We start from the raw sequence: 23,450 nt of genomic DNA, 5'->3' as shown, positions 1-23,450 counted from the left end.
AGCCCTTATGTCCCTTCCTCAAGTAGCTACAAGAATGAAACGATCATTCCCAAACTCCCATAGTCAAGGAATGAAACTGTGTACATGTACTCAGGTACCAGATGCTTTAGTGTTTTTGGCTGGTCATGAGCTGCCTTTCCTCAGGAAAGCTTGACTATGTCTTGTATTGAGTCTCTAAAGGTCACCTCACCAGCAGGAGAAGCAGGTGCCCAACACCTCTGGAAGTCAGCCTGCTTGTACAGACACTTAATGCAGTGCCTGAGCTGAGCTGAGCTGAGCTGAGCTGCCAAAAATTGAGTAATTGCTGAAGAATCTTAGTTAACATCCCAGTCATTTAAATATATCCTTGAGCCCGAAGAAAGGGACCCATTATAAATGTACGAGATCACTCAAGTCTCCAAGTGAATCCTGAGCCATGCAGATAGCACTGAGTCAGGAGATGAAGCTGACTCTGAAAGCAGGGTCTGAGCTGCAGGAGTCAGACCAGAGAATAGGAACACAGCCCAGGAGCCACAGCACAGCATCCAGGTTATCAGGCATCTTCCTGTTTAATTGGATGGAGTTGTATGTTTCCTGTTTCACCTGTAATAAAATCAGCATCAACTTCTTTGCTGGATTGTAGTGTGTTTGTTGGAAAGGAAATATCTGAACCACTGCCATCTAAACAGTCATGTTTCAGGGGATTCTTAATATAGCTGTTGCCATTGCTCAGTATCAGGTGAAAGCTCTTCCAAGATAAATCCTTCTAGTTTTTCCTCAGTATTTTTTCCTTTGTCTTTCACTTTTCCTCTTTTCTTCTGCCTTTTTTAGCTAAAGTCGCCCTGATGCAGAAACGCAAGATAATGCTAATTGAGCTTGTCAGGCCTAAATAAAAGATGGGATAATGCAGGGGGCTGCAACCTGTGTGGTTCCATCTGGATACTTCAACTCCTGTCATGTAACAAGAGCAAACCTTGCTGTGCTGCTTTGCACGTAATGGGCAGAGAATTATTGACCTGTCATGCAGGGCACTGGTGTGTTAACTACACCACAGAAACCAGAACCCACCTGTGTAAATGTCAGCAAATTCACTGTAATATCTTTAACCAGACCAGGGGTCACCTGTAGATTGCAAGCTTGTCTTGTTTTTCACTTAAATACAATGGTTTTGCTCCTCTAAGTCTCAAAACGGTTTGGCTGTGGTGGTACACAGGGTCGGGTAAATATCTGGGGTTTCAAAGATTAAAAACAACAGACAGCATTAACCTGCTGCCCCTGGTGACAATACTCTCATGAGCAGGGGTCCACAGGACTGGGCTCTAGGATGGAGAATGAGTTTTGTCTAGTCTAACAGCAGAAGAATCTGCATGTGAAGTCAGAGCACACTGAGTGCTTCCATTTAGAGGCTCTGCAAGCACCAGATGAATATTAACAACTTGATTCAAGTCCATGGGTTATATGTAATTAGGCCAAAGCCAGCAAAAAGACAAACAGTTCTACACCTTCAAATGAATACTTGAGCTTGCTAACAAAAAGTAATTAACTGCCTGCCAGTCCAGAGCAAGGCTCCGGGCTAATTTCACACACAGGCCACTAGCTGTATGGCAGCATCCTGGCACGCTGCTGCTCCAATGTTTTTCCCTTCACTTTCAAATGAAAAGCTGCTGGGGGTCCCTCACATCGAGTCAAAAGCCACAGAGAGAGCATCCAGCCTTGGGAATCGATCCCACTGCTCTAAAGATGTGCTGCAGCTACCCAAGAGGGACCTGGAGAGCAGGGGTCCAGCATTTCTCGACACGTATCGCACTCTGCAGGGAGATGTACCAGAAATGTGCCCATCCAAATGTCACAAAAGGCCTCGAGTAAGTTCAGGAGAGCTTGTGATTTCAATTAATTATTACTGATGACACGGATGAGTTCTGGGAGCGCAGTAATTGAGATCTGGATAATTACAGCTGCACTGCAGAATGAAGCAAGGACTTGAGCATATTACCTGCACTGGCTCTGCCTGTGGGCAGGGACCAGCAGGATGGAATCCTCAAGGGCCATAAAACTGGGGGACAATCAGTGGTATTTCACTCATCCAGCATACCAAAGAACCATTTCATCCCCTTTCCAGAGCCTAGTTGTTTTGCTACATCATAAAAAACTTCAGGAGACATTAATCCCAGCTCATACTGGCAACAGGAGTGTAATGAGAGCGTAACTTCATTTCCTGCTGTATGACAGAGTTAAAAACCAAATACATCTCAATTTCTCCTAAGAAACTCAAATGAATGGTTCTGAGGGCTTGTGAGATGAACACCTTCCTGGTGCTTTGTAATAGCTTTGATTTGAGTCCAGGCTTTGGAGCTGGCCTTTCCTCTATAGGGGAACAATCTACCACCCCAAACCCTGTCGGGCTGTGAATCTTGAACTAAGTTTATGGATTCATAAGGTTCTTCCTTGGCAAAGCCACCAAGTAATAACTGCGCAGGCCACGCAAGCAGAGGAGGTACAGCATTTTTTTGACAGTCCTAAGGGTCATAGATCACAGTGGGGAAAACAATTTCTGCTGCTGTTGTGAATTAGACTGGGGACCAATTGCTGAGGCAGCTCAACTGGTGCAGAAAACTGGAGGAATTCTTGTTCTTTGTAGATGAAGGGAAGTTCAATACTACTGCCTGGGGGAAATCCAACGTTATCTTCGAAACAACGGAACAGGGAGCTGAAAAGACTTTATATTCTGTTGTGCTTTCATTTTAAGTTCTCTACTATGCAAAATCCCATGTACAATATCCCTACACTCAGTGTCCTGAAAGCGATCACTTATTTTTAGCTGCACATACCAACTGGTTCTGTTTACTGCACTGGTTTTGTTTTGCTATGCCAAGTATTTACCGTTTTCATTCCTGCCCTTCACAATATGTACTAATCCGATCTATGTCATGCCATCATTTAAAACTGCACTCCTAGTTTGGTGTCCAAGGCCCTAATTTCTCCAGTCTTAACACTGGCAACTGTGTCTCAGCTTGGTCATACACTCCCAGAGTATATATATGTATACTATATATAATATATATACTGTCTTTTGCAGTCACAGCTGTCTGACATGAATCAGCTTGAAATAACAGACATGCAAACCAACAGGAGGATACAAAATACAAACCAGATTTCATAACTTAATACCTACTGCTAGAGTGAAGTCATTCCAACATCACACATACACTGTGTGTTGCACACTTGAAGCTGTAACACCTTCATTTTCACATGCAGGCCTTTTTTCTCAGGCCTATTTTGCTATCCCTGAGGTATTAAGCATTGTTGGACATTCCTAAAACACCTGAAAGCTCCATTCGAGATGCTTAAATCTCTGCTTAATATGTCAGTGGGATGCCTCATGCTGCAGGGCTGGTGTGTGCCACTTATCTCTCTAACTCACCTGGAACTCAGATTAGGAGTTCACAGCCCTATGGTTTCCCTCCTGCAGATGGGTCTTAGTTGCTGTTCTTCAGTCGATCTTGCTTCCCATTGCTCCTGCAGCTGCAGAGTCAGAACTGTTGGTACAGTTCCAGTGACTAATTCCTGCATGACTTCCCAGAGCATCACAGATGTCCATAAGGAACATGCTTTCAGAAAATGTGTGTAGATTGCTAATTCCCTTCAAAATGTACCCTTGGACCCCCCGTAACACCCACTGCCACATTACTTTGAAGAGATTACAAACTGGCAGAGGATTGTGTAGCTATTAACAGGCAAGTGGCATTCCTATGAGAAGCAGACTATCAGATGAAGTGTCCTCATTACCCACTCTGCTACTTTCTGCCACTTAGGAATGATGGAGTCACCTGGCTACTCTCAGATAAGCTCCATTGTCCTTCCTCTTGCCATCATGACGTATTCCTCTGCTATTAATCGGGTGACGGTATGTCTGTCACGTCTGGAAGGTACTGAGATGAGGACCCGGCCATGCATCACACCCAGTCGCACTGTGTGCTGCTTGCATAGAACATTCTGATCCTCGAGTACAGACGCGGTGCAAAGTGTATGGAAATGCTGGTGTGCGTTTGGATTTTGTTTGCTTTGGCAGTGAAAGATTGTGCCTGCTGGAACCAGTTTGGCAAAAGAGAGAAATGGGCTGCACGTAAAGAAATCAATATTGAAACTGCCTCGGGGTACCCCCAGAAAAATGTGTTTATTGAAGGCTGAAACGGCTTAGTGAAGAAAACCCAACAAAATTATGGCAGGCAAATTCTTCCTCCTGTGAGTGAGGAATCACTCAGAGCTGTGTGGAGGTTTTACTCTTTGCTTGCCTTGCTCTGCCTTCCACAGAAACGCTGTGGTTTCACGGTGTGTACCTACAGCACTTAATTAACTACTAAGCCCTAAGCCCCACACTGCTGAGACACAACGAAGAGGGAAGAAATACACAGCAGAATTAGTGTATATATAGGAGACAATGGAGAGATGCTAACTTGAGGAGTAACTGCTACAAATGCATTAATGTATTTGTCCCTGGAAAAAAAGGAGGGGAGAAAGACTGTTTGCATTGCAGCAGTGCCACTGGCTCATTAGCAAGTGGAATTAATTAAGGTGTCCTGATCACTCCATTGCAGGGAAATCAACAGCAGAGATGCACTCTCATCCCTGGTGTCTAACTCATTTCTCTGCAGAGCCCTGCGCATGGCACAAGGTTTCCTACTGAGGTATTTGAGAAGACCTCCACCCCACCCCAAGGGTCCTTTCCCTCCTCTTTCCCTGGAATACTGTCATTCCATGTATATTCAATGTAATTTAAATACCAGGAGGAAGAAATGCCCAGTCTAGCAACCAGTCTACTGTGATTCAGAAAGAGGTAGAGCTGATTACAGGAGGTTAAAAAGTGACCCACAGTTGTAAAGCTCAACATCTATTAATGAGTTGTTTTCTTCAGGGAAGAGATTACTTGATGCTTGTCACAGGAGGAAAACTTGTCCCCAAGAGAATGCTGTGAGCATGCAGAACTATTAGCTTCAAACACCAAGCTGCATGAGAAGGGGCTGGAAGTGACTGCTCTTGCCTTCCCAAGCAATGTCACTGCTCTCAGCAGCCACTGCAATACGAGAGCTTAAGTGACAAAGAATATCCTGTAGCATTTCCACTATCCTTCCCCTGAGTAAGGACTCATGCTGCTCGCTGAATTGGATGCTATGGCCAGGTTTATCTGGTGAGCTCAGTCCTTAACCGTCAGGCCTCTCACAAACAATACCTTCTGATGTAGCAATTTACTGTTCCCAACTGCTCCAAAAACATTAACACAAGTGCTGCTCTGGACCATTCACTTCAGTTAATTGTTATGATGGGTCTCTGCAGTCATGTGGGATGGTCTGTAATGTGTCACCGAACCACTCACATTACTCAGGGAAAAGAATGATGAGTGGTTTGTGTCCCAGTGAATAGAAAATACTGCAATTCTTATGCCAGTCTTAGGTTTGGGCTTTGTGTCAGTGACAAGCCTATTTGATGACAATAAAGGAAGGGGAATGGGAGAAAAAGGCCAAGGAGAGTATCTTTGTTTCCTGCCCCTCATTCCAGTCTCCCTGGAATGTGAGGAGTAGCACTGAACAAAGAGAAAGCACTTAAAGCACTGAAAGACTGATACAGCTCCCTGATGCTTTGTGATAAGCTGCCTTTCTGCTTGTTTGGAAGGTCAATGGTCCAGTTTTTCTCATACTTTTTAAGGTGATAAAGATCAGGTGTCCAGAAGTATCACCGGTTTGACTGGGTCTGTGCTCACTGTGGCCAGGTAACTAAATTTATAAGCCACTCGAAACAGCAGTTGTGGAACCTGCTCCATCAGACAACTCAATACTCTCTGTGTGCTTTAGCCAGCAAAGGAGCTCACCCATACATGTCCCCAGAGATTTGACCAGGAAGTTGGGAATGAAAACAGTAGGAGAGCTGGTGCTGGTTCTGTTTTTCCTCTGTTTCATGTTCTAGAGTAAACCCAAGAGCAGAGAAGGAAGTTTCCATGGCGTCTGTACTGAGTGAGCAGCTGAGGAGACAAATGGCTTTCCCAACTCCTGTTTCTGTTCACAGGTGATGTAACACTTCATCATCTCACTAGCTCTAAACCTATCATGTTAGGTGTCAGCACTGGAAAGTAAGTGCCCATTGATTTACCTTAAGTACTGTGCACACAAGATTTAACTTCCTTCCATACTGTCTGTTCAATTTACCTGAACAGCCTTAAAATGCAGGGCCACACGGCTGCAGTTTTCAATCTGTTGACAAATTTAATCATCAACATACAGATTGGCTTTTAGGTACACAGAATGAGATTACAGTAGAGACCAGTTCTGAACATTCAAATGAAGATGAAGTCTGAAACTGGCTCTACAGCCAACTGGCAGCTCAGATCCATCCTGCACTCAGGTGGCTCAGAGATTATGGGTCTAGAGTGTCAGCTGCCAGGAGGCTGGCTGGTGTTACAGATGGGAATGATTTAATTTCAGTGGGAAGACTGTGGAGTAAGAAATTACAGAACTGGGCTTCTGACACATTCTCAAACGAGAGAACAGTAATAGGAGAGAGGGAAACAAAACAGCACCCCAAGTTAAAGCCAAACATCAAGAAGCAGTGGGAAGGCTTCCCTTTAGATACCCTCTCTGCTATCAAGTAAATCAGCTGCTCATGCCAAGGTGACCAGTGAGGTGACAAGGGCAGATCACAGCTGATAAGCCTTTTCCACCGAGGTAGCATTACAAACTGAGCAAAACCTCCTCTGCAAGCACGATTTTAGGCTAGTGAGTAGAAATCCCAACTGTCTGCTGTCAAAAACAGGGGCCAGCAGCCTCCAGCATCCCAGAGGATACGCATTTGCTGTAAGCCAAACAGATGAGGCACATGGAAGAAAAATAAAAGCCAAGAGAGAGAGAGAATGAGATAACTTACAGCAATGAGCTGGTAGGAGTTGTTCATCATGGCTATGAGCATGTTCAGCAGCACAACGAGGGAGATGACGTTGTAGGTCCCGAACATAGTGGCCCCAACAAACTCTGTGAACTCATGCCTGGCTTTCACGTTGGTGACATAGAGATTGAGCAGACCAAACACAGACCAGAAGAGCGACTGGAGGGTCTCGAAGAGTCTGCAAATAAAAACAGGTTTTTACTTGGCTGCCTGGCTCTGGGGAATGGAAAACAATGCCTGGTTCAGGTGCTGGAGAACACATTAGGCATCAGAAGCCTGAGGCGCTCCAAAGTGGCTGCGCATTTATTCTCCCTGGGAACAGCCCTCACTCCAGCCACAGTGACCCACTGGCCAATGCATGTGAGAGCTGTGTCACATCGACATTTGCTACCTGTCCAAGAACCCTGTCTGTATCCTTGTGAGATGCAGTGAGCATAACTGCCCAGAAGGAGCCCAAAGTCTTTTTGCACTCCACACACATGGAAAGAACAGCCACGATATATTCCCTCTAATTAGAATTGCTGTGCTGTGATACTGCTGTTAGCTATAGACACAGACTCTCCTGTTTAATCAGTGCCTGCATCATTAACACATCTGCAGACTCAGTGTTCAGGGAACCCACCCCCAAGTACAGCATGACCGTAGTAGTTAAACAGTGCACAACAACACTGCACCGCGAGGCAGGAGATGGGAGAAATCACACTGACTTGCACCTTTTGCTCTAATACAGGCTGAGAGCTTGCCATTGCTTTGGCTGCAAGTGAGCCAGGCCAGTGTGCTAAGACCCTGTCAGTTCGCAGTGCATGAGGCCAAAAATGCTGGTCTCTGCTCCCACCACTGCAGCGCAGTGCCCGCAACAGCACTGCAAGAATTGATCAGTAATGACTGATCAGAAATGACTCAGATGAGAGTCATCACTTTAATTCAGCTCAAGAGGTTTTTCTTCTTTTGAAGTCTTCCTTCCATAGATGAACTAGACCTGACCTCACTGTGCTTTACAGCTGATGAGATCATTGCAGGTCTCTATTTGCTTCAGCTAGAGACAAGTGACCTTTCGCAGTCACGTCAAATACATAATCAGCAATCTAAATAATTGCTCTATTTGGGCATCTTTGTTCTGGCTTTCCAGAATATGGCATTTATATAATCAAAAAATGACATTTATATTCCTGTTTAAGAGTTTCCATTTTGGCCTGAGGTCAGTAGGTATTTTCAAAAGCTACTACTAGAAAAATCAATACAAACAATTCAGATATGTTGCTTGACATGCCAGGAATCTGTACCCCAGCCTTCTCCAGGCATCTGCTCCACATGTAACCCCCTTGCTTCATATGGGGATTTCGTTTCTTTGTATTTTGTGGACATATCTTATGTTTTTCACTGGCCAAGTTTATAAAGACTCTTTAAAGCAGAAACCCTTTCTCCCAAAAGTCAGGCTGCTTGTTAGCTTTATGAAGTAAGTGAGATGGTAAAATAAGAATGCTAAACATTCCCCTGCTAAAAACAGGGGAGTGCCAGCTATCTTTTAACTATTAGCAGTACTGATTAGGCTGTAGGCTCAGGGGAGACGGAGGTTCCTGTCATGAAACTGAAACCAGAGATCAGTGCACTGCTCTGAATTCACACTACTAACCAGGAGTATAATTTGGGCCCAGACTAAGGCGAATATGTTTACATGTGGACACGAAAAAGCCAGCAACTGGTTTCTGCACCTCTGCAGAGACGAAAGGCTTAGTTGCTCTCTCCTCAGTGTTTAACGCCAGGTCAGAACCACAGTAGTTGTTTCAGGTGGGGCTCACACTACTCACAGAATCATAGAATAGTTAAGGTTGGAAGGGATCTTAAGATCATCCAGTTCCAAGCCCCCTGCCATAGGCAGGGACACCTCACACTGAACCATGCCACCCAAGAAGCACCCTACTTGGGAGAAGCAGCTTTAGAAAGGGAATTTTGTTAACTGCGATCGACAGACACCCCCTCTTGATGAGTACAGTACATCCTGGATCTGAAGCAAACCGGATAAATCCCAAAGCACCACCGTCTCTGCACAGAGAGCAATGGCTCCTCTGCTGCAGGAATCCTCCTGCAGCCCCTGGGGAAACGGCCCTGGACATCAGCGTGTCCCTCCAGTGAGAAGGAGAGCAGGCAGTGAGGTGTGACTGCCTCCATCCCTTCCTCCTCTTCCTCTCTCTCTTCTCCCTCCTCCAGCTGCGAGAATCACAGCGATGCACACAATTTCAAATTGCCCAAGCTTTCCAAGGTGAGGCTGAAGCACAAAACCTTAAATTATTCATGACTTCACCTCATTGCTGTCACAAAGGAATATTGCTTTCCCATGATCTGTGTTTGCAATGCAGAAAATTTCCTCACCAAGAAAATATTAAACCCATCCTTTGGGACTAATAGGAAATAATGCAGCAGTAAATAGGTGTCACATTTTAAACAAGCTGTACAAACACGAGTGCCGTCTTGCTTTTCCTCCCCTTAGGAAATTAGGTCTCATTGTGGGAGCGCCTAGAAATGCTGGCAGGAATCAAAGGGTACTGATTGAAAGCTTTTTACATTTATTCTTTCATGAGGGACGAACTATGAGCAAACCTGAGGTACCACCAGCTCTGACTTGAACTCACTCCAGCCCAACAATACAATGCTCCGTTCTGCAGGTTGCTTGTTCTTAGCCAGTCCCCCATGCTGTGCATCTGCTCAGGGGCCAAGTGTCAGCTTGTCCTGGGGGTGTTAATAACGACTATTTAAACTTTTAAGAACATGTTAAATACATTTCTTAAGCAAGTCTCAAACAAAAAGTAACTGCGGAGCATTCTGTCCCCTGCCAGCAGATCTTGGTCCTAATGGATCCCTTCCCACTGCGATTTTGTTTTACACAAGCCTCTGCCATAAAGGCTGAGCCCCCTCAATTTCCTTTCTGTGCTACATTCTCCTTGGCAGGGGGTTTAAACTGAATGCTAGGGTGGGAGAAACTGTGGTCTGTGTTTAAGCTGATCTGCACGCTTTCTGTCGAGCGGTGCTGTATCATTGCCACTTCCCAAGATATTACACCTTCTTACAGGCTTGAAGAGCTTTTTCTTTTCCCCACTGACTCAAGGCTCTTTTTCTTCAGTCAGATCCTGCTGTTGTTTTCTCCCCTAACCTGCTGGCAGTGAATTTCGTAAAACAACCGGTTTGCAACGGAGACAGGCCCAAACTAGAATGCAGAACTAAGCACATCTGCTCACCCTAGCTCCAGGGGAAGGCAGGCCCTGGTTCTGAACTTGGTGGGTTTGCCCCTTCCTGTGCTAGAAGTTGCCATTTAACAACCACTGTGCTCGCCAAAGGTTTCTCCCTCTGGCTGCTGCCTCAGTATGGACGCAGGTCAAGGAATAGGATTTGTTACTTAATTCCTTTGCAAGGGCAGCACAACACATTTCTGGGGCATGGGAAGCAATTAACATACAAAACAGACTGAAGTCTTTAATTCTGCTTTTCATTAGCACAGTGCAGTTCCATTCACTCCTTCCTGATAGAGGGGGGCTTCACGAGAAAATTAATCAAGCCTGTGGCGCTCCTGCTCTGCAGTGGAAACCAGCAGCGTGCCTGGTCTATCGAGTCAGGATGCTCTTGTAAAGCTGGGCTCTATCCTGTGACAATCCCTGCTTTTTTAAAGCACAGAGCCCACAGGGCAGTGCTGGAGCCTTTCCTCTCTCCGCCTCATCCTGTGGCCTCAGCCATCATCTGCTTTTGATAACAGTGCAAATATGTCACAAATCCTTTCTTAACCTCAAGCCTTCAGCTGAGGAAGGGTGGAGAATTATTGGGCGTTATGACAAGTTTCACTTCATTTAGCATAGCGTGGTGGACAACAGTTCTGGTTTGCTTGTTTGCAGGGCGTAGGCCTTTTTCTAGACCGTGCTTTATTTATTTCTCTCCCCATTGTGTTTTAAGTACTGTGCAAGCAGCAAGAACAAAGGCACAGGGGCTGATTATTATAATTATTTGCACTATTAGTAATTAAAACAAATACATCAGAAAGACAATTCACGTTATTTTTCAGCATGTGCTATCTCTTTCAGCCCTGCCAGCTGTCACCACAGCAATTTCCATGCCAACATCTCAGTAAAGCACCAGCATTTCCAGCAAAAAAAGGGTTTTGCTGGGATTTTAGTCTCACCGCACTGCAAGGAAATCAGAGGAGCCTGCAACGTCATCATGTGGGCATAAAAAAGGCCTGGGTGAGACTGATGTTTCTGCTGTATCACATTACTTATTAATATCTTTTCTCTTACGTTTATCCCTTGTTGCTACATTTTGTTTAGCTTCTCCTTCTTTCCTTCTTTACAATTATTACGGCAAAAGTATCATTGCTTTCTGAAATACACCGGGATTGAACACAGCCATAATAAAACGTAAGTTTCAGGATCATGTAGGGTGACAGCTTCATCCAGAACTTAAAGGACTGCAGACGTAAGTAAGAGTCTTTCTGACAGCAAAGCTCAGCAGAATGTGTGCCCCAGTTACCTCACACCTTTCCTGCAGCATCAACCAGCTCACCTGGTGCTTGAAAATGAATAAATAAGGGCACTGTCAGTGCAGCCACAAGACAACAGGCAAAGGCAGGTAACACAGGGGACAGCAGAAGTCAACCTTATGAACAGAAAGGAAAGGACATCTTACGTGGAGAAGGCATTGTTCTGTTTCTCACATCGGATCCCCTTGCAGTTGTTGGGCTCCTCCGAGGCACTGGTCTCATAGTAAAAGTAAAGCTGGTTCAGTCCATTGGCAAAGGCCAGAAGCACCAGGCAGTAGATAAAAAGGAACTTAAGGATGTCTAGCAGCATGCGTCCCAGAGAAATCTGCAAGGGTCCCAGGTGTGAATTTGCTGTAAACAGGGATATGAGACGCAAGGAACTTAAGATGTTGGATATTGCAAAGAGGGCTTCTGCAATGAGAGTCGGGTGCCACATCTCCCACTCCTCCCTTGGACGAGAACCGTTATACTGAAAAAATAACAAGGGTATAAAAGTTAATTATGTTGTAACTGCTCTCAGATAACGTAAAAAGACACATCTGCTAATACATGTAAACGCTACCCAGGTACTGGTGACACGAGAATTAGTTTTAGACTTGTTAGAGGTTTCTGGAACATTGGCTGTTCTTAGCCTAAACTTGGAAAACAAGGCTTCTGAATTCTGAGTTCACTGTTCTCAGGTTCCTCAGGTCCACGGGCTCGTACACAATCTGTTTCAATGCTTAAAGAGTTCAGCTTGCCCTTCAGCAGGCTCAGGTCAGAAATTCCCCATTACCTTTTCTTTCCTTTTGCTCCTAAAAATGATTGCACATTGAGAACACTGCACGTTCCTGGAAGAATCCAGGGGATGGAGGAGGGCAGAAGGGAAGCAATGAACTGGTGAGCCTAAGAAATGGATGCTTTCCTTCCCTGGTAATCTCAAAACCCTGCCAACAGCCCAGAAACAAAACACTTTCTTCAAATTAATTTTCTTATTAGTTAATTTGCCATGGCAATTTTAGGAGAGTTGCTAAAGCACAGGTCCTAATTACAGCTGAAGCACTGGATACATTTGAGTGCATCAATTATAACATTAACTTGGTTTGTAATGCAACTGTAAAAGCAGAAGCATTTTCTGAGCAAAGAGCAGCCAGATGCAAATAGGTTACATGAACGAGCTGGTTGTATAAATGTTAACTACTCTGGCTTAACTACGCTGGCACAACAGAATGGAGTCAAAGACATTTTAATGTCAAGAATAACTGTCCTTTTAACATTTGTCTCTGCTCATTTCCCATGTATAAAAGGCAAAAATGTACTTGGAATATATAGCTAACAGTGCAGCCAGTGTGTTTAGGACTCCTAAAATAATTTTTGTGTCTCTTAAAAGGAAGAGGCATCAGAGACAGATGAATTTAGGAGACTTTTCTATTTAAATCTGAAGGTCCAACATGTGAGCTCACAATTTTCTTTCAAGGACACAGCTAAAAGCAAGTTGGTATTTCAAACAATTCCTCTGTACGGCAGAGCTGAGGCATGATACAAAGGCATTGCAGCATGACCTCTGATTGCTTCTGACATTTCCAAACTGCTCTTTATTACATGAACATCATGACCCGCGCCTGTTAACTTGATTTGAAGATGGGTCTTAAAATGCTTATAAACAGGCAGACATGTTAACTTTTTGCCAGTATCCAGCACTGGGGTGGGTGGTTGGGATTGGAAAGTCTCCCCTGCACAGAAAGCAGATTTGTATAGTTGTTTGCAATTCTCTTCTGCATGCTGCCTGGACACAGCAGCCCAGGGACCCTCTGCTAGGGCTTAGCATAGACTGCATGTAAAGGTATGTGAAAAGGTCATCTTCATCTCACCTATATTATTAAAGCAACTTGTTAGGGTCATATATTGGCCCTGATGATATATCCCTGCTTGGTAATCAGTAGACTCTTCAGAGCAACCTAGCCATCACAGACAGAAGATTTCAGAGGTATCTAATGAAGCTGGGTGTCTGGGAAGGCTGGAACTGGTTGGGTTAGGCATCACAAAATGAAACAGAGCAGAGATGTATTCAGAATAGTACAAGTAAGTTACACCAGGCAGTCACATTTACCCTTCCTCATGACATGATAATTCAATGCAAAAAAAGGAAAACTGATTAAGAATGTATTTTTACCCTATAATTAGCCTGAAGATTTCAGTGGTATTGGACAATATTAGGGTCAGGTCTTGGAACCAGTCAAATCGAGACAAGAAAAAGTCTCCATGTAAAAACAAGGATGGAAAACATTAGTGTCAGTTTGCAATTTATTTTTCTGATATTTGGCAGAAATCTAAGTGTCCATGTAATCCTCTGAAGTTCTAAGAAGTGTTAGAATATGGTATATTGGCATATATCCCAGCCTTTTCCAGCTCGGGGCTGTTCTATAAATAACAAAAACCTTTACAAATCATGTTGCAAAAGGTTTTGAAGCCATTATCAGTGTTATATATCCTCATGTTTCAGAGCGTACTGCAGCCTCTAAGTGACATAGGTCACTTGGAAGGGAACTTCTGTGGGCACGCTGGTTCAGAACTACTCCTATAGGAGATTTTATGCACCTCTCAGAATTGCCTGACACTGGAACAGACCTTAGATCAGCGAGGTTTAACCCAAGAGGGTCTGATCTGTACTCAGAGACAGATACATTCCTTTTGTGTACTGGCATATAGGTCTTTGTAGTCAGCCTGTAAGTATCTGTAGTTCTTACAGAGTATACAAACAAAAGCTGTACCTCCTTTGTACATGTGGTTTGGCTATGAGCTTAAATCTCAGTATGTGACTGTGTAAGTCTATGGATGAACATCTCTTCTAGTCATTTGTGTGTGAGAAAGAACAAGATTGTTAACATTTTAAGACTTGTTTGTGAATCTTACCATTTCCAGCATTATTTTTTTTATTGCTCTCACTTTAAAGGCCATCCTTTCAAGTCTGTAATTTCCTCCCTGGTTCTGAATCTTGGGAGGAAAAAGATGTAATATCTTCCTGCTTTGATGCCGTTACAGAGCTGCCTCTTCAGGGAGCAGCAGCTATCTTAAAGCTTTTCCCTTTGAAAAGCTAACTCAGTGCTATGCAGTATCCTGGATTTTTAAAAAGACCCCACAGCAGACTGCTTGCCATGGTGGAGTCTATGAGCTTTGTGCCACTTTCTCCTTATTTCCTCTCTGCCTGTGCATATGCTTGGGTAAAACAAGGTTACTTTGGGGAAGTGCTTATCCTGGTTATTAGGAGCTGCGCTAAAGGAAGTAGTATTCTTCTAGCAGGGCAAAACCAACACAGTAGCACAGCATACCTGGAAAGTGCATAAACAGCCAAGGAGCAGACTTCAATGACTTGATTTACACCTGTGTAATTACACTCACTGCAGTGCTGTTACTGCAGATTACTGCAGATTCATACCAAGAAAAGAACCAGGCCAAGCCTGCACAGACTGAAGTCACAGAGCCATTGCATAAAGAAGTTTGCAGGAGACCATTTGTGCCTTGTCTGTGTCTTTGAAACAGAGAGACAGAAGGAAAGTGCTTCAGGCCATTCTTTGGCTTCAAAACATGGGCATACGTTAAATGGAGCATCAGAAGTTGATAAATGTGGAAGGTGCTTTTGAGGATGAGCTCTGCTGTGCGTTCTTGCCATCAATGGAACATGACAGTGCAGCGTCTACACAGTATCAAAGTTCCAGCATGCTCCTTTGTCATTTCTTTGCCTATGGTTTAAAACTATATATTGAAGAGAATAAGTTGACTCTTTTGTATGAGACGGAAGCCTCCTACTGGCAGGCCTGCTTTTCTTGGTAGACTTTTCACAGGTTATAAATCTTGGCTGTAGATGCTTTCAGATAACCCTATTCTTTTAACTTTACTGTTTTAAATTCACATTTTCACTATATCTAGCATTGTTGAAAGATGTCCAGTGTCAGTACGGAAAACAAAACGCATCTTTGACAACTGAGGAGCTACAAAAAGGACACCAAATGGGGAAACTTCTACCTACTGCCCAAACAACCTACTTCAGCCTTGATTAAAGAGTCAGGATGAGAAGGATGATCACTCTCCAAACAAATTCCTAAGCTTTCCAGGTATGTTTCCAGGTGAAAAAGCAGCTTTTCTCTTTGATTTGGACAGTTACTGCCCTGTCACTACAGTTCTCAGAAGCGAGTTACAAATTATCTCTCCCAAGATACCGTACCTTGACGTAGGCAACAATTTTAAGGGAGATAGTTGCAAGGTAGAGGGAGTTCATTGCAAAATCCATCAGATTCCACCAGTCGTGTACATACTCATTGAATCCACCATCCCACATCTCCTTGATTTCTCCCCAGATAAAACCTGTGGAAAGGAAGAGAGTTCATTGACATGACAAGGTATTATTTGCCATTAAAGCACTGTGTATACCTGGTGAAATAAAAGACAATTCTAAATTAACAGCTTGGAAAAAATGTCTCATCCCTCCTGTCTTCGACAAAGTACAATAGTGCTGATCATGAAGCATTTTACAACTCTGTGGGGAATGTAGTCTAGAGAGAGATGAAAAAGACCTAGGCTTCCTATCTGGGGCTCCAGACATACACACAAGGAGACTGCTTGAAATGTATGTTAATTACAGCTAGTATGAGTGGATTGGCTCAGATCAAATTTGTTCTACATGAATAAACTATTTAAGCCACTGTATTTTATATAGTTTCTAACAGATTGTCTGCTCTCCCAGAAACTATCAGTAACTCATTGCTCAGTTGGACAGCACTGATTTTTCCTGACTTCCTCTGCAGAACATGCAACACTAGCACCAGCTTCTGTGTGCCAGTACATTTCCTCCCTGACCTAGAAATATCACACCAAAGAAGGAAGAAGTGAATTCATTCTCTGTGCTCAGTCACTGCATTGATGCTTCTTGCTGCATAAAAAGCCCACTGGGACCACTTGTAGAAAAGGTAGGACTCAGCACGAAGAAAGGCACTGCAGCCTGGCAGTGGTACTGACTCACCTGATGTCAGATACGGCTATGGGTTCTGTGAGGTGAGTATTTGCTCCTGAGGATATGGCCAGAGCCCATCATCTCAACTCTGAAATGCCTTCTGGTGATCATTCCTGGCACCTGCTAACCTTCACTCTGCCTCCTTGGAGCTGGTGGGGAGAGGGCCAGCTTCTGAAGTTCCTTACCTGACGGCTAGACTCACAATTCTAATTCTAAGTAACTTACGGGTCCTTTACTTTAGAAGTGTTTAAGCATTTTTGAAAGCCTAAGTCCCATTAGAAGCAAATGGCAGCTAGGCTCCTTCATCATCTGTATGCTTCTGAGAATATCTATAGAGCCCCCAATACTTTACTCAGTTTACAACATTTTCCTTGAATGAAGACCCGAAACATGTGAAAACAAAAAGAAACCAACATAATACACTTTAGGTGCATTACCAACATAGTTACCCAAATTGCTACCCATCCCTAACCACAGGATACTGCAGTAGTCACTGAAATGCTACCTGCAAGTCCAGCTTTGGGACCTGAAAGCTCAATCTGAAGAGCAGATAACGTTGAAATGAACTGCTGCAAACACCTAAATATCTGTCTTAGCTCTTCAGCTGCCAGCCAGCAGGTCAATGGTCAGGCAACGTCAAGGCCAACGAGGTGGTTTTATTACAGCTGCCTCCAAATCTTTCCATGCCCACAAAAACATGGAATGAAATAAATCAACAGAGAGGAGCCTGTTGAAGAACTCATGCACTGTATTTATAGAGTTATCACTGCTGGTTACTATAGTTACAGCAATGCCGTGTGTGTCTGCTCTCTCTCTCCTTTGATTGTGGAAAATATTTCTTCAATCATAACCTTTCTGCTGGTGAAACTGTTCTAATTTCTCAATAAACAGTCCCACAATATCCCTGCTTATCTAAAACACAGGAACTCCAAAGGAGGAGCAGACGGCTGTAAGAGGTGATTCTGAAAGAGGTTTCTTAATGGATTATCCTTCAGCTAATCAATTTTGCTGAAATGTTTACCATTTCCCTCAGTTTTAACCATAAAGTCAAGGATAAAGTGAAGAGATCACCTAAGCTCAACAGAGACGTTTAACCTCCTCAGCTTGTTCTGAAGTTTTACCAACACATGTATTCAATGCCGTAAATCAGTTTAATAAGACAGCGAGCCTTGAGTTACCATTTGTAAGTTGTGGTAGAGCTATGCAAGAGGCAAAGTCCCCTGGGTCACCATTGGAATGGATTTTGTTTGCAACTCTTATTTTCTTGTTTTCCACCAGCATCAGTGTGGCTCTCCAGGCCACTGACCCCTACCAGAGAGTCTCAGTTCACTGGTACCTGCTCTCTGGGGTTTTGCAATGAACTGAGCAGGGCTGTATTGGCAGAGGATGGAGGAGAGCTATAAAAGTATGGAAACCACTTCCAGTGAGCAGGCCTTCTGGTAACACCCCAGCTCATGGTGGTGCTACATGTTAATGGCACATCAAAGGAGATGTGAGCCTAATTAAAGGGGAGATCAGGCTTCTAATGGAGGTCTCAGGTTTTCGCTTGCCTTTGGGTTGAAGCTCAGTTTGAGAGGGCAAATACTTCTTTCTCATAAAAAACACATCCAACTTGGCTTCTCTGCTCTTCTTCCCCAGAGGCTCTATCTGCTTTCTCCTGTCCCATCTCACTACCTCACCTGTACATCCTGCCCTCAGGAACACAGGCACCTTTTCTTCATAGCTGTGGTTGCCCACTGTGACTGCAGTAAGAGCCTCGTGTTTAACCTCCTTGTAATAAGCACTCGTTCCTTCCAGTGCTTATATTACAGCAGTAGATACTGATTTAGTCGGTGTTTATTAGCACAGAGGTATACGGCAGAGTGAGATTTATCTTTTCTGCCTGCCTTAGGGAGTCTGGGACCCCAGGAATCAGGTCTGGTACCTGTGCACTGGCTCTGGGCACAGATCAGTGAGAGGGTGAAAGCAGAGTCAGGCTCTGGGCACTGCCTTCTGCCATGTATCAGCCAGCAGAACTAAGCCAGCATGAGAGGTGACACTGTTCGTTACTAGCATGACCCAGAAGCTAATTCCTAACCCGTTCCTCACACAGAGCATGGGGGAAGCAAGGAGAGAGCTGTGTCTGCTGCGGTTTACTCAGGGTCATGTCTGATGGCATGTCAGATGGCAATATGAACAGCAGAAGAGCCCTAGGCCAACAGGATCTGTTGTTCCAGAAGGAGCCCAGCTGTTTTATGCAGTTACTGAAGCTGGCTGCCAAATCTCTTTACATGCTGCTGATGCTGAGATCAGGAATGAGTCTCCCCACAGTTGCCATGGGTGCGAGTCAGGAGACTGTGGCTCAGGCATGTTTGTGTTTGTGATTTACCTAGAACCCAGGGCAGGATCATCCATTCCACAATGGTGGGAGGTGGTCCCTGCATGTGAAGGTCAGTCCTGACGATGTGCTGCGACGCCAGCAGGAGCATGAAGAGGAAGGTTAGGTAAGAGCCGGTGTGGCAGATAAACTTTATAAATGGCTTTTTAATGAACAGTCCCAGCCTGCTCTTCGGTGCAATCAGATATGCCACGGATAGCACAGGAAATAGCAGTCCAATGGTGACACAGGTCAAGAGTTTTACTGCCCAGTGTTTCCGCCTCCATCCTGGAAAGCCATCATACCAGAGTGTTGCTAGTAGCTGCTGGCAGTTTGGCTGAGCAACAAACTGAGGAGAGGAAGAAAAACCAAAGAAAGATCATTACTGACTGGTACTTTACGTGCACTCCCCCTCATGTATGTGTTAGAGCCCACACAGACCCTCATACTGAGTTCAGGGCTGGTTATGGAGTGGAAAAGCATATTTTGGAGACAGAGGGAAGAAAAGAGGGAGATTTCACTCTTGTTTTTCTGCATAGGGTTTAAGATTTCTTCTGGGAGTGTTTTTCTATTTGAAGCATCCTTATGTAGATCACTCGCTCACCACACAGGAAGCCTTGTGCAAAAGTGATACAACGAAAACTACTACGAGCTTTTTCTCTTCCCATGTGTTTCTCTTCCAACACGTTTCTTCTCAGAGTGTTTCAGGTCTCGACCGCCTCAAACAAATCAGCGTCAGCATCTTTAGAAAGTGACTAAAAGATGAGACAAGAGGGAAAGGGTGTAAAGCTCTGAGTGTGTGAGAGAGGGAGAGAGAATGCCTCCAGAAGTGTGTGGGGTGCAGCACGTGGCTCAGTGCAAGGAGGCCAGCATATGTGTGTGTGGGCCGGGGGGGGCATGAGACAGCATGCAGTAATGTGAAGTGAAGGCAGGTGATGTGTGCTGGGAAGCAGGGCAGCACGTTTGTAACCGTGCCTCGTTGTTACGGAGGAGAGCAGCTGTAAAACAGAAGGGGTGAAGCAGAGGCAAACAGGAATCACTGATCAGTACCAAAAGTGACACTGAAAGTTCCCTTTCACTCTGCAAAAAGCAGCATTCTGATGGTGATTTATGGCATCCCAGTGACTCCATACCAGACATGCTCAGGTTGCAGCTACTTCAGACTGCTCCAACCCCTAACATCCTCTGGAAATTTAAACTCTGGTCTATGCCAGCAGACTTCATGCTCCTGATTGTACCTGGACAGCCCCATGGTTCCCATAGCTCATTAGAGATGTCTGCAAGACCAAGACAGCTTTGTTTTCCTTACGCATTTGATTGCTAATCCATCTTAATGAAGTTACACTTCTGAGCTACTAAATTCAGATGTCTCACTGAGCAATCTCAACTGTTGTTTGAGGATGCCTGTTAGGCTTTGCTGTAATGAAACCAGAAAAACTGTCTTAGCATGGATATAGTTACTGATAAACATACTCCTGCAGCAGTATAACTACATCTCTGATAGGACACAGCTGTATCAGAAAGAACCACACTTCCATTGGACACCATAGTTCTAACAGCATTTACCAAGGAGAAGACACCTTTCATAGAAGACTAAACCAAGGGCAAGAAAAGGGAAAACCAAGTTGCTCAGTCTCATAAAGTCATTCATTTCTGTAGGTATTTTTAGATCTTGTGAATACATTTTCTATGCTACATCAGGCTGTTTATATCAGAATCAGACCATTCTGGAATGGGTAGTTTGAATAGATGAGCTGACCCAAGTTAGTACTGAAAATAAGATCTCCAAGAGGAATATCTGGCATTTATGAAGTAGGTTGTTTATCTGGTATTACCATAATAAACATGACTGATGCATCTAACATACAAGTGGCACTGCTCCAGAGGTCATCAGGAGACAACATCAGAAACGCACGTGATTTGGAACCAAGCTACACAGAAACTGGACAACAGTTGATGTGGTGATGAACTCCAGAAGAAACTGGACAACAGTTGATGTGGTGATGAACTCCAGAAGAAACCAAGCCCTGCAGCCTGCAACGATCAGAAAATGTTATTGTAAAAGTCTGGAGACTTGGAATGGGGAAACTGGTGAAAGGAACAATTCTACAGACACCGAAAACCATCCAGCACAGATTGTCCTTTTGTTGGCTGGGGTTTAATCTGTGATTACAGAATGGTCAGTGTGGGTTGTCTAAAAGCCAGAAGAAACAGAAGGTTACACTGCTATATATTCTCTTTTAAGATCCCAAGCAGGAGCTGTGCCTGGATGTGTTCTGCAGTAATTTACATGGTAATAGATGCTGCTGTTTCTCTGCAATGAGGTACAACTTTTTTTTGTAAGGGGGAAAATGTGTAAACACATTTTCTCTTCATCACATATGAGAGAAAGCTCTGAGGGGAGAATAAAACTGTTTTTCCCCTGAGTTGAAGTCAGAGTCATTTGAGAAATCAAATGACTGTGAGTTCCCCTGGTTGCTGTGCAACTTGCGAGCATCTTAAAAGCGCCTCTTCTCTGCCTAATAGCTCATTTCTAAAATCTGCTCTCTGTGTTGTATCTGATGTTAGTTCTTCAAATGGAGAGAAATTCACACATCATGAAAGTGCAGCTTTAAAGACCAGCTTGGCAAAAGGGAATGGAAACCATTAAATAGAACCCATTAGATTTTCCAATCAAGCCCATCCCAACCTCACTGAAAAAGGCCTAAGGGAAATTTCAGCATACCACAGAAAGAAGCTCTCCCTAATGTCACAAACCATCAAATGCTGTCTTTATTAAAGGTAACGCTAAACACTTACTAATGTGGGCTTTTACTAACATATTACTCCAACATATGAATCACAGATTTGATAGTGCACAGATAGATGAATGCATGTAAAACATGAACCCATGAAAAAGCCCAGCTTTAGGCCTTGCAGGTGTGAAGTAGCCCGAAACTGTAATAGTATCATGGAACTTTGGTTATCATTCCACAATCTCTAATTTCTTCATAAAGTTAAGGAAACAATCTCATTTCTGCTTTGTAAACAGGACTAAGATCTGGGAAAGCAAATTGACTTCTCCAGCACTGCTTATGCCAAGGCCTTTCGTGAGCACTTTCCAAGTTCAATTTCAGCCCGAGTCTCAAATAGGTTTTTTCACTTTTTTTGCAAAGCTTTTCCTTTGCCATAGGTAGAAATAGAGCATGTGTATATCACAGCCCTGTACCATCTCACTTGAACATACCACATGTGACAGGATTTGGTATCAGTTAAAGTTTCTGCACAGTGAAAAGGAGAGTTCGTGATGATTTAAAAACCTGTGTATTGTCCCTGTTTTGTAGATGGTGCAGAATGAGAGGCAGATGTGCTGTGCCAGAAGCTCTCTATTTGTGTAAGAACACGAGCATACAACTTGCAAACAGTGTGTTTCTGCAGTACATAACAAGATGGTGTCACAGATTTTTTCCAAGGACTGCGGCATTATCAGAGCCTCCAGTCCCTATTGCAAGTGGCAGCACAAGACATCATCCACAGATGTGATGGAGAATGTTCTGACAGCTGCATTAATGAAAAGAAATGCTTCCAAAAGGTGGCACTTATACTCAGTTCAGCTAAGGTATGAACTAAACATTCAATGCTATGAATCCTGGGGTAGTGCTGGCGTAACATTGTCCAGGATTGTCCCTACCCTTAGACAAAGCCTGTAGATGCATTTCTGGGGGAGGCAATCCAAAGGGCAAGCTCCTCCTTTATCTGCTGAGCAGAACCTGTCCCAGCTGAAGCTACAATTCACTTAATGACTAGGAGACAAGAGGCAACCCAGAGTACCTCTTGTGAGGACAACGCCACTGTGTCACTGTTCAGTCTCCTGGCTTCTGAAAATGGGCATAAGTATCTCTGCCTTTCCAAGAAGTGATGTCAGCAACTTCAGTCATGGTTGGGAAGCACTTTGAGGGTAGAGGCTACTGCAATACAAAGTCTGTTATGTTCCCTCTTTCTTCCTTCGGTCTTGCCAGGGTCTTTGTGTGACTTTTGGCTTGCAGCTGGATTGTGCTATTAGAGAATTTCATTTTCAATGCTCATCAAACTCATTGTCACCTGATCCTCTACCAAGGGGACCATTTTCAAGGGAAAGCAGCAGCTGCTGGATGGAGTGTCTTTTTCTTCCTATCTAATCTTCACCGATATTTTTATGTCACCTACTTTCTACTTCTTGGGAATTAAATGCTTTCTGCATGCTGTGCCATTAATATAAATATCAAACACAGAAATTATGTTCCACCCCCCCCTCCCCTTATCTATGGGGAAATCCCTTATCTCTCACAGCCATAAGTAATTTAGGATCAGACACAGATGGGCTGAGATGTGAATGCCTCAGGGAGCAACTGAAATAGCTCCCTGATAGACATCACAGGGGCTGAGCACAATATTTCTCTGCATTTATTCTGATTATCATGAAGGCTGCCAACAGGCTCTTCTCTTTGGAGTTTGGTGGAGCTCTCTTCTCTACTCTTGCTGCGGATGGTGATAGCAAATGCTCTTCATAGATGAATAAGCACTAATTTGTAACTGCAGAGCCCTGTGTTAATAAGCAGGACAGAGTTCTTCTATCAGTCAGCTACATCAGCTCCCAGTGAGGTTACCACTGAGAGGCAAATGTGGCATGGGAGCCATGAAATTAACTTTAGTTCCCC

At 44.0% G+C, this 23,450-nt stretch overlaps 1 protein-coding gene and 1 long non-coding RNA gene across 3 annotated transcripts in view; one reads left to right on the top strand and one right to left on the bottom strand.

Moving 5' to 3' along the window:
• TRPC5 (transient receptor potential cation channel subfamily C member 5) overlaps positions 1 to 23,450 on the bottom strand; it is a 92,073-nt gene that overhangs the window by 12,826 nt on the left and 55,797 nt on the right. The window contains exons 4-7 of the mRNA XM_061361855.1: positions 18,787 to 19,123; positions 15,633 to 15,772; positions 11,578 to 11,900; positions 6,892 to 7,087 (exon numbers count right to left, since the gene is read on the bottom strand). Coding sequence (XP_061217839.1) covers positions 6,892 to 7,087; positions 11,578 to 11,900; positions 15,633 to 15,772; positions 18,787 to 19,123 — 996 coding nt within the window. The remainder of the gene's footprint in view (positions 1 to 6,891; positions 7,088 to 11,577; positions 11,901 to 15,632; positions 15,773 to 18,786; positions 19,124 to 23,450) is intronic.
• The window catches only part of LOC133216828 (uncharacterized), a 43,044-nt gene that overhangs the window by 443 nt on the left and 19,151 nt on the right, over positions 1 to 23,450 (top strand). The window contains exons 2-4 of one of the 2 annotated variants that reach the window (XR_009726724.1): positions 5,938 to 6,036; positions 10,977 to 11,135; positions 18,791 to 18,901. This is a non-coding gene — a long non-coding RNA (uncharacterized LOC133216828). The remainder of the gene's footprint in view (positions 1 to 5,937; positions 6,037 to 10,976; positions 11,136 to 18,790; positions 18,902 to 23,450) is intronic. The other variant, XR_009726725.1, reaches the window with a different exon arrangement.

This window comes from Neopsephotus bourkii, unplaced genomic scaffold, assembly GCF_033783945.1.
Source record: "Neopsephotus bourkii isolate Nb327-2 ecotype Australia unplaced genomic scaffold, CSIRO-AGI_Nbou_v1 NB_1067, whole genome shotgun sequence".
Lineage (NCBI taxonomy): Eukaryota > Metazoa > Chordata > Aves > Psittaciformes > Psittacidae > Neopsephotus > Neopsephotus bourkii.
This window is presented reverse-complemented; position numbering and strand designations above follow the sequence as displayed.